The sequence below is a fragment of the Octopus bimaculoides genome, chromosome 22 (genome assembly GCF_046866305.1).
Source record: "Octopus bimaculoides isolate indiv1 chromosome 22, ASM4686630v1, whole genome shotgun sequence".
Lineage (NCBI taxonomy): Eukaryota > Metazoa > Mollusca > Cephalopoda > Octopoda > Octopodidae > Octopus > Octopus bimaculoides.
The window spans coordinates 5,800,864-5,813,363 of NC_142949.1; the positions used below are offsets into that span (position 1 = coordinate 5,800,864).

At 34.6% G+C, this 12,500-nt stretch overlaps 1 protein-coding gene across 23 annotated transcripts in view; it reads left to right on the forward strand.

Annotated features, from left to right (window-relative positions):
• Positions 1-12,500, forward strand: part of LOC106869633 (cadherin-23) — an 898,614-nt gene that overhangs the window by 838,107 nt on the left and 48,007 nt on the right. For 17 of the 23 annotated variants that reach the window (XR_016237947.1, XR_016237946.1, XR_016237948.1 and 14 more), the window contains 2 exons: positions 1,565-1,692; positions 2,686-2,729. Coding sequence is in view for 16 of the 23 variants with exons in the window: in XM_089339742.1 (XP_089195868.1) it covers positions 1,565-1,692; positions 2,686-2,729 (172 nt within the window). In the remaining 7 variants the exon portion in view is untranslated. Of the gene's footprint in view, positions 1-1,564; positions 1,693-2,685; positions 2,730-10,265; positions 10,395-12,500 lie in introns of all 23 variants that reach the window. The other 6 variants (XR_016237951.1, XR_016237950.1, XM_089339732.1 and 3 more) reach the window with 1 other exon arrangement.

A 12,500-nucleotide genomic window follows, 5' to 3' on the forward strand; every position in this document is an offset into this window, starting at 1 on the left:
ACATATATATATAACTACATATAAATGTGTATGTATATATACATATATATATATATATATATATATATATATATATATATATATATATATATATATATATAAGTACATATAAATATATATAGATATATGCATACACAGGCAATCACACGTACACACATACAATACCATACATCTCTCTGTCCGTGTGTACGTTTATCACTCTTTCATCACATCTATTGTTCTATAGCCTCATTACTAACAACTGTTTCCCATTTGAAGAATTCTGATTTTGGTACAACAATTCTATTATTCCTCACTCCAAAGTTCGCATTCGGCACTAAGAATACCATCATAATTTTATAAATTTAGGGAATACACACACACACACATACATACACTAACATACATTATTTACAGATATATATATATATATATATATATATATATATATATATATATATAAAGTCAGGGTACAAGGTTTACCTGTTTCCTTCAAGAATATATTTGCTATATTCTCCGTGCGTGTTTAAATATAGTGAAAGATGCGTGGTTTTTGAAGGATTTTAACTCCTTTATCAAGCAAACAGGTATATATTGTACCTTGACTTTTTATTATATATTTTCCTTATTTGAATGCCCACTTTATCATTATTTTTATAGATAACTTATATGAATTATATATATATATATATGTGTGTGATATATATATATATATATATATATATATATATATATATATATATATATATATATATATATATATGTATGTATGTATGTATGTATACATATGTATGTATATGTGCGTGTGTGTGTGTATTATGTATTTCGTGTCAGGCTAAGAAGAGGTGCAGGGTACCAGAATTTTTGACTCGAGTCAAATACAACAAACTACTCCGAATTGTTGTGAGAGCATCCGCATGAATGGAGTCAAAGCTGGCTAGTTTGTGCCGGCACTATTTCGCCCATCTTTACGTTTTGAGTTCAAATTCCTCGGATGTTGTCCTTTCACCCTTTCGGGATCGATAAAACAAGTACCAGTGGGGTCGATGTAACCGACTTTCCCCTCTCCTGAAATTGCTGGCCTTGTGCCAGAATTTGAAACGATTATTATTATTATTATTATTATTATTATTATTATTATTATTATTATTATTATTATTATTATTATTGCTGTTGTTGTTGTTATGGTTGTTGTCATTGTTGATTTTGTTAACATTATTAATGCATGGAACATAGCTATACTGACCAATCAGCTGCTGTATCTTCGTTCTGTGATCAATACGGGGTTTGGTCTTGCAGATGATGATGGTTTCTTTTATCCACAGGTTCCCAATGATTCGTTCTAAAAAATTAAAGACTGAGTATTATAGTTGTTGCTGTTGTTATTGTTGTTATTATTATTACTATCATTATTATTATTATCATCATCATCATCATCATCATCATTATCCTCATCATCTTCATTTTCACCATCACCGTTATGTTTCGTATTACTGTTGGTTTTGATAGAGAAACCAAACTATGAATGTTTGTTAAACTTTGCATAATTTCTCACTTTTCTCTTTGTCCTTTCTGTATTTTTCAGCCTTCTTATATGCAACAAGGTGAAGACAGCGAAATACGAGATGCCATGCTGGTGCTTATATTAATAGCTTTTGTGTTACTAGTTGTGCTCTTTGTGATAATAACACTATTCTACATCAGCAGACAAAAGTAAGTTATACTACAGTGTTATTGTACGGTATTATATAATATAGTATATCATTGTATGATACAGTATTGTATAATGTTGTATAGTCCAATAGTCGTACCACAATATTATTGTATATTATTGTATAATATTGTACAATATTGCATTGAGTGGTATTGTATGGGTTTGTGTAATGTTGTATAGCATTGTTTAGCTTTGATATAATATTATATAGCATTATGTAACATTGTACACAAGGCAGCGAGCTGGCAGAGTCGTTAGTTGAAATTCTGAGTTCAAATTCCGCCGAGGTCGATTTTTGTCTTTCGTCCTTTCAGGGTCGATGAATTAAGTACCAGTTGAGTACTGGGGGTCGTTGTAATCGATTATTCCCCTCCCCTCCCCCAATTTCAGGCTTTGTGCTTGTAGTAGAAAAGATTATGCGACATTGTACAAAAGACGGCGAGCCGGCAGAATCGTTAGCACACCTGGAAAATATTTCGTTGTATTGTTATCATGCAACAGTAATGTTTCAGAATATTGTATAGCATTTTATAATCCTGTAGTCATCCCACAGTATCATCGTGTAATATCGTATGATATTGTGTAGCATTGTAAAGTATTGTATAGTCTTGTGATTATGACATAGTATTATTTATAGTATCGCATAGTGTCATAATACAGTAGTATAGCATAGGATTACATAGTATTACGTAGTTTATTAAAGTCCTTTATTCACACCACTACCATCACACATCTGCATCACCATTACCTGCCTCGATCTCTCACCATCAGAAAGATATTAACCATTAGTTGGTTCGCTGATAACATGTGACTAATGACATAAGTGTTCACGCTTTACAATTTTTTTTAAACGTATGTAAACTAAAATAACAAATTGAAAATACAAGGAAAAATATTCAGCCAAAGTTTTAGAAATATTTTATTCATCTATCTATCTATCTATCTATTTATTTATTTATTTATTCATTCATTCATTCGTTCGTTTATTTCAGATACAAACGAAAATTAAAAGCTGCAAGAAATGAAAACTTCATATGTAAGTATAAGTTATATATTAATTGATGATAATTTAACCAGCCATCAAACTCTTTCTTATATGTATACGTATGTAGGTATATATATATATATATATATATATATATATATATATATATATATATATATAGTTAGATTAAAATTCTACCAAGAAGGACGACAAGGGAACACACAGGAAAATCGCAGACAAGACGTAGACATGCTTTCTGTCATCAGTTATCGTCCAAATAACCGTAACAATTTTGCACCTTATATATATATACATATATATATATATATATATATATATATATATATATATATATATATATATATATATATATATATATATATATATATATATATATATATATATATATATATGCATTAGTAGTGTGACGTTAGTGAGATGTGGCAGAAGAAATAGTGCTTGTACTGCGAATGGAAAAGCAGTGCTTTGACAAATGTAACTGACAGACTTGTCTTACATACGACCCTTTACTTCAGGAGTTCATGTACAGCCGAAGTTGACATTGCTCCGAGGTCAATGGTATAAAGTACCAGTCGTATACTGAGCGCATTTTAATGGACTATGCTCATCCTCACTCTAGCCTATGAGACCATGTGCCTCTGTTCAATATCAACACCGTGACAGCTGTGAAATACTCGAGGTTGCTGATCGGAAAGACTTAATCATAAACTTGGCTCTTTAAAAGAAAAAAATATGAAGGACACCTTCACCTAAAGTAATTCAAGAGACAGCATATGTAAGATCAATCAAGATGACCATGACTGGGATGAGTTTAATCTTAAATCTGCTGAATTAAGACTGGCCTAAGAGTAAACAACAACGAAGACGAAATTACTTAATCGTAACGTTAATGAGAAATTAAATGTCTTTTTTCATATTTCATTTATATTTTGTTTGTATTTCAATTTTTTATGTTTTTGATTGATATATTTAAATTTTAATTTCGTATACATACATACATACATACATACATACATATATATATATATATATATATATATATATATATATATATATATATATATATGAAATGTATAATATATAAATAATATATATCTGTATGGTTTTTATGTTTTAATGTGTATATGTCTATAGCTTTTATGTTGTTACTAATGTTTTTGTTGTTGTTGTTGTTGTTGTCGTTTTTGTTGTTTTTGTTGTTTTTCCATCAAAGGCAACTTGAACAGAATGCACTGTCTTTCAAAAGTCATAGGTTTACAGTATAGATAATACATATATACATATATATATACACGCGGGCATTATATACATTCACACACACACACACACACACACACACACACATATATATATATATATATGTATGTATGTATATATATATATATATATATATATATATATATATATATATATATATATATATATATATATATATATATATATATATATATATATATATATACATACATATATATATATATACAGTCATACATATGTTTACACACATGTATAATATATAATTTATAATGCATTTAAAAATATTTAATGCTAAAACTTAAAATTTAACAATTCAGAAGAACGTGTTGCTGCTTTATCACAAAATGCAGCTTAGTTTCACTTCTTAACAAGCTCCATTGTTAAAATCTCTGAAGAGATTTGTTAAGATCCGAAACAGAACTTTAATTTGTAAGGAAATTATGAATAACACAACACACACACGCGCGCACACACATACATACGCACACACACATACATACACACATACAAACAAACAAACAAACACGCACACACACATACATACATATACATATATACTGTAGTAGTGCCTGTCAAAAATGACGGAGTTTATTTCTGTTTCTATTCAGTAATTCTTCCTTTTCTGCTTCAAGTCTTGCTTCATTTTCTTCTTGTCTTTCATTTTGTCTTCTGTCAGTGATTCTTATTCTTTTAACCGCGATCCCTTCTTCTGTTTCCCCTTGGTTTTTCTTGTAGATTTGCACCAAATTCTTCGCATCAGCCATTGACTTACTTTTGCCATAATTTTTGCCCAGTAACTCAATGTCGAACAGTTTCTCTATAGCTGCCTGTTTGACTTGCAATTACCTTTGTATGTTTAAACAATTTTCTCATTACTTCCTTACTTTTTCACTCTCACTCTTTTACTCTTCCTTACCATTTTTATAATAATTATTATTATTGACTCATTCGCATACACCGTTATTTTTCCTCTTCTGCTATATATATATATATATATATATATATATATATATATATATATATATATATATATATATATATATATATATATATATATATATATATATATATATATATATATATATATATATATATATATATATATATATACATATATATATATATATATATACATATATACATACATAGCTGTAATTATTGGGGCACTCGGATATGTAACACACTGCCTAAATACCAATCTTGAGAAATTAGGTTTCTCAAAACCGGAAAGGAGAAAGTTAATTTGAAGACTACAGGTTCAAGCCATCACTGGAACTATAAAAACCTGTTAAACTTTCCAGAAGTTTATCATTTAAGAATATATAAGCATGTTTAGGTATGCAAATATATGCATGAGAATACATACATTAAACAAAACATACAAATCTTCACGTATACATCCATACATACAAAAATACCCTGTTGGTGTTGAAATTCCAATGAAGGAGCCTTGGATCTGGGTTAGAAACCGGTTCTTTCTCTATTGGCAAGAAATCTTGGAATAAAACTGAATAATGACTTAATACATACGTACATACATACATACATACATACATACATACATACATACATACATACATACATACATACACAGGGAGAAGGGGAGTTCTACGTCAGTTTTTCTCCCAATGAAAACCTTCCCCAATCTACTTTCTATTTCTTAAGTTCTCCCTACGCTTCGACATTAGGCGTATTTCTCTTTCCCTATCTCTCTCATTCTGTCATCTTCTCTTTCTCTCATATACTTACTCTGTATCTCTTTTTACAGTATCCCATAACCCCTCAATTCCTCGTCTCTGTCATAGAGCTCTTCTTTCTTTCCCCTTTTCCTCTCTAACTCGCGTTATCTCTTACTTTCTCACTTTTTGTTCAGTTCTTCCCGATATTTCAATGTCTGCTCGCTAGATTGCCTGTCTCCTATGCGTTCTTGATGCTGTCTGTTGGCTATATCTTCTCTTGGCTTTGTTTCATTTTAATTTATTATCCAATCCATCTCACTTTATAATACTTTCTCTATCTTCCATCTCTTTCGTCACTACTTTCCACATCTAGATTCTTATAGAGTGACACATATATAAACATGCTTATATATATATAAACTGTATACATATACACACATACACAGATACGCACTAACACAGAGATATACACGAACACACACACACATATTTGAATAACATACATACATAATACGATATATATATATTACAATTCATATAACATATATATTATGATATATATAATAACATCTGCATTATATAATATATTATAATATATATAATATATATATTAGTATATATATATATATATATATATATATATATATATATATATATACAGGGTGTCCACAAAGCCTGGGTACACGAGGATTAACACATACTTTAAGAAATTATTATTTCTTATATTTAATTATGATTTTATTTACTCCATGTAGCCAGACTTTGTAGACACCCTGTATATATATTCATATATATATATATATATATATATATAATGCTATATATACATATATATATATTCTTCGCAGACCCTCCGCGACTACTGAGGTTGATACTCTAAATGTTTTGTTTAAACTGATGCAAGTTAACGTCTTCGGGAAAATGAAAAAGGAGAAGGTTCCAAATGGGATAATACTCTGGAGATAAAGAAATGAGCATAATGGATATCATTAGGAAAGAGTATATCCGATGCGCCGAATGTGTAGTTGGGAAGCACCTGAATTGTGGGGGTACGGGGTCAGTCAGTGCAGAGGGACAGAAGTCATTATCATAGCGACAGAAAAGATATAGGGGGCAGCACGCCTGGAGAGTAGGGGATGGTGGGGTGTCCGTTAGTGATGGGATCCAGAGAAAGGTCAACCGATTGATCCTTCAATGTAGGTATCAGAAGTATCCTCCCAGATCTGAGAGCAGTTTTCTGTCGTACTTGTAAATTACCAACAGCTGTTAAAAGTTGAAATACTTTCCGACCCTAAATAGAAGGCCTTCATGTTCGTGATGTGGCCGTTTCTATCCGTTTCACCTGGAGAAACGATCGGTAATAGAGATGTTTTGTTAATTATGTGAGTCCCTTCGTTAATCACGCCATTCAAGTAGAAAATTTGGCCAGTTCCTATTTGTGTGAGATTTTCTGCAAATTTTAGCAATGGAGTTGGCAAGATTGTCAATACAGTTGCATTCAACTTTTGCAGTGTTTTTGTTAAAATCTTATATTTACGGTTGTTAAGGAAATATCTGTGTCTTAATTTTAGAACGGTTCTGCCTATGCTGGATATTACATATATACTAAAAGGTGGGTTGAACCATGATATATCTCTTTTCGTACTTTGCTACTTTTTGTGTTATACGCGATTGCATTAGACACGATTCACTGAACTCACAAGCCGACTTTTGGCGGAGATCAGTGGAGAACATGAGACGAAGGAAAACAGTGAGTAGTAAAGGCACACACATACACGCGCATGTGCACATACATACATATACATACACACAGGTACATGATCACTTACCCATACCCACTCAGATAGGTCTAGAAAGAGGAAAGAAAAGTTCCCTGTCATATGCATACACACATAGGTAAGCAGGTACATATACAAAGACACATAAAGTACGACCTGCTTTCAGCCAGCTGTCGATAGAAGGGCTGGCGAAAGAAAAGGTTGAAGGGAGCCGGACGTATAGATACACAATAGAAACACCGAAGTCAATCACTTCGACTGAGACGGAAAAGAGAAAGATAAGGGAGAAAGAAAGATAAATGAAAGGAAGGAAAAGTCCGAGTAGAAGAGAGAGGTGAAGGGTGTTATAAATTCCTGTTCGTCCCTCTGACATACATATGCATTCATGTGTATCCGCGCGCACCCACACACACATATACATACATGGGGGAAATCGTTATTGATTCATAGTAGGAAGCAACTTTTTCAGATGCGATATATCTTACGGCGAATTTATTGGTCCCTGGTACCAGGGTGCTATACTACAGCCGGTATGTCCTACTCACAGGCAGCAGGAAATGTCCGTCCACTAAATTCTACATCCATCATTGTGTAATGAATTCTCTGTTATGTATCTTATCTCTGACTTTGGAAAATGATGACGATTTCGGTAATTTTTATATTTTTTGGTGATTCTTAGAATTAATATGCCTTGCTCTTTCTAAGGCGGCGAGCGGGCAGAATCGTTAGCAGGCCGGACAAAATGCTTAGCAGCATTTCGTCCGTCTGGACGTTCAAAAGTCAAATACTGCCGAAGTCGACTTTGCCTTTCATCTTTTCGGGGTCGATAAAATAAGTACCAGTTGAGTATTAACGATGTAATCGATTTGCCCCCTCCCCTGAAATTGCTGGCTTTGTGCCAAAATTTGAAATCAATATGTCTTGCTCGTCCTTTCTCTCCATATTTGCTGGTAAGTTAAAGCGTGAGCGTCTGACGACTTGCCTGTTATTGTGTGTGTCTATGATTGTGTTTCCTTGAATATAAGTGCCTACATGTGTGTGTATGTGTGTGTCTGAATGTGTGTGCTATGCATAATCGTGAGATAATGTCCACCTCTATCCTCTTCTCTCTTTTTCCCTGGACTCTTCTTTTTCTCTTCCCTTTTTTATTTCTTCTGGTTTATTTTTCTTTCTTCATTGGAACCCAGATCCTTGTGATAACTAAGCGAACTACATCAACCACTAGGCTACACCACATTTACACACACACACACACACACACACACACACACACACACACACATACACACGTATATACATACACATAAACGCACCTACCATGAATATGCGTGTATAATAAGCAAAGCACAAAACAATTATAACATGATAAGGTTTTCACTTACCCTGTTATTCCATTCCTTCCCTATTGTCATCAGTTCCCTTGCTGTCATCACCAACTGTGTTGTAGCCTTCATCTCTAACCATATCATTTGATGTTTTCCCTGAGTTTCATTACTGAACCTTCCATCACGCCTCCTAGTGAGCATTATACGACCTTTCTCATCCATTGTTTTTCACCATTTATCCTGTTGTGGCATTCATCATTGACCATATTTTCGCTTTTAACACTAACCCAAACCCTACCTTTTGTAACTGACCCTTTTGTAACCATTGTTTCAAAACCCGATTCTATACATGTCAATGATCTTGTAGTAACCATTGTTGTTGGCTTACTGTGACCTTCGTCAAGGACCCTGTCATCTCCATTTTTTTGTTCCCCTATTTTGTTTGATCTGGCGTTCCCCTGGTTTTCGTGTAAAACTTTTTTTGTTGTAAGTGTAGTTGTAACATGACTTTGGATTTTGTTGTGACCCTCAATTTTGGTAGTATTTAACCCCCACCACTTTGATATTTCCCTTCACTTTAATTCAGGTTCCATTCCTGCTTCATTCCTCCCTCAAATGAGCCATCTTCAAATTCTGCTCAGATTCTACTCAATACCATCTTAAGATCCCTCCTTGACAGTGATATATACGTGTATATATATATATATATATATATATATATATATATATATATATATATATATATATATATATATATATATACATTCTGTAATTTACTCTATCTTGACCCAAGCATGCGCCTCTTTCAATCTATATCCAAAACCACTTCAAAGACACTTGCATTAAAAATGCTGTCACTTTGTTCAATCACTCTTCCTAGTCAATGTAATCAATATTAACACTTCCCAAATTTGCATTTATTCAACTTTTCCTCACTCTTCAACGCAGCCCCTAAATCAACGGTGTGCCATTTCTAAAACCCTGACCAAAACTATCGCTATATCACTTCCTTTTCCTGCCCTACTTCAAACCTATTCCACTTTCAAAACCTTGGCCAAACTTATCGGTTTACCACTTCACTTCCATACTCTGCCCTTCTTCAGATTTATACTAATTTACCCAGAAACCTTGCTTTGTTCTAACACTAAACTGCTTCAAAATTATCAATTTTATCTCTTCACTGCCCTAAATCAATGTTGAACCACTTTCAAAACCTTGGCCAAACTTATAGGTTTAACATTTCACTTCCATACACAGCCCTTCTTCAGAGGTGTACAATTTACTTAGAAACCCTACTTTGTTCTCATCCTAACTTGCAGCAAAAATTTCACTGTTCTCTCCTCGACCTCAATATTTCACATCAAACCAAATATTTTTCAAAATAAAGCCTCCTCCCCATTTTCTGCGTAGTTTTTTTCCCTACAACATGCTACACAATCATTCCCCCCTGCTTTTCTGGAACCTTCTCTACGAACTGTGGGAAATGTTTACTTCAATATATCTCTATATCGGTTCTCCACTTGTCAGGGTGTTGGGACGACGACAATACTAGGCTGGTGGGGCATCTACCGCTCCCTGTTGTCGCAGGTTTATTTCCCCTTGCTGCTGTTGAACCTTCTATTATGACACCAACTGGTAGAGAGTCACCAATATTAGGTAAGATAAACACCCAGATCTGAAGCATCTTGCTCTCAGAAGTTCATCAAATCAGGCAAAAGGCATCATTTTTCACAGACAATGCGAAGACGGCACCAAGGAACAGTGGCGATAGCAGAGGAGGCGTTCTCTTGTGGTCTTGAGTGTGTCATTGAGTGGATGTCGATTTTTTTTAAAGATAGGTTTTAATATTCTCAAAAGAGTAGAGGTGTGGGCAGTGGAGTAATGAAGAATGTTAGGTCGTATACAAGAATATGGAAGCATTTATAGGAAAAGTAGGGCCTTGTATGATTACTCACCACTACAGGGACCCGTCCTTGTGGTGGTCTGGCTACTTGTGCGCATCAGTGACCCTGGGAGCTATATCAGTGGAGTGCAAGCACCTGTTAGGGCCGCTCATGGTAGACAGATCAAAGGATAGAAGCCAGACTACCATGGAACCTAGAGGTAAAAAAATGAGTTTACATAGGGCCAAGACCCTTTCCTAGAGAGACAATACAAAACCAAGACCTGGGAGAAGAAGGCCTTCCCTCCGCGGTGAAGCCCTCTTTGGGTGCGCCTATATACTGCGGTAGTGGACCTGAGATCCCAGAGTCAAGAAAAACGAAGAAAAGTCGTTAATGGCCTATGCACCATACAGAGTGAAGTGCTTAGCTAAATATGAGATCACTTGGCCTGCCAAAAGTAGCAGCCACATCTCTTTCTTGTTATACCTCCAACGTCTTATACCTGCGATTATTTGGGGATGGCTTAGTTGATAGTATAGACACGGCAGGGGTTGGTAGCACTTTGAAAGACTATGGTGATAGTAATAGGATGACAGAGATGCTATGTTTTGATACCAATGGTGATAGTATTAGTAAGCTGTAGTTATTAGTGTTAAAAAGCTTCAGGCGATAATTTTTGAAAGATTTAGGTGATAATGCTCGAAAGACTAATGTGATAATGTTTGGAAGGTGAGAGCGATATTATCGGTAATATATATTATTTGTAACACAGCATTATCAACTCTGACATCGGTATTAGAGATCTGCATATTTCTTTATCGGTTTCATGGGTCTGCTTCATCTCTTCTCTCTCTCTCTCCTCTCCCTCTCTCTCTCTCTCTCTCTCTCTCTCTCTCTCTCTCTCTATCTCTCTCTTCTTGATTGTCTTTAACAAGCTATTTTCTCACACTCACACTCTTTTTCTTCCTCTTTCTCTCTCTCACACACTCTCTCCTTTTCTCTTACTCACACACCTTCTCACTCTCTCTCTCTCTCTCTCTCTCTCTCTCTCTCTCTGTCTTGATTGTCCTCACCTAGTTACTTTCTCTCTCCCACACACAACCGCTCTTTATCTCCCTCTCTCTCTCTCTCTCTTTCTCGGTTCCTTAGTTATTTTCTCTCTCATAAACACACCCTCCCTCTCACACACACATCCTCTCTTTCTCCTTCCTCTCTCTCTCTCCGCTCCTCTCTCTCTCTCCGCTCTCTCTCTCTCTCTCTCTCTCCGCTCTCTCTCTCTCTCTCTCTCTCTCTCTCTCTCTCTCTCTCTCTCTCTCTCTCTCTCTTCCCTCTCTCTTTCACTCTATCCCTATCTCTCTGCCCTCTCCCCTTAATCATCTCTAATATTATTTCTTCTACCGTACAAGAACTAACACAATCCTCATTCTCGCGCCAGCCGCATTTTGTGCTTCAGTTTCACATTTTCAAAAGACCTGGTACCAAAAATTTCGGTAGTTCTCGTTGTACCAAAGTCCTGCTATCAGATATTGGACTACCAGGGATGTTTGTAGTTCTTTTGGTACATGAATCGTTACACCAAAAATTTTAGTAGTTCTTTTAATACCAAAGTCTTGGTACCAGCGATTTCAGTAGTACCTTTGGTGCCATATTGGTGACACCAGAGAATTTTGTAGTTCTTTTGTTAGCAGAATCGTGGTACCAGTGATTTTATTAGTTCTTTTGGTACTAGAATCGCACGGTGTCAAAGATTATAGTAGTTCTTTCAGGACCAGATTCGTGGTACCAGATAGTTTTGTTTTTTCGTTTGGTACCAAAGACGTGCTACCACAGATTTTTGTTGCTCTTATGGTACATGAGTTGTTGTACAAGAAATTTTAGG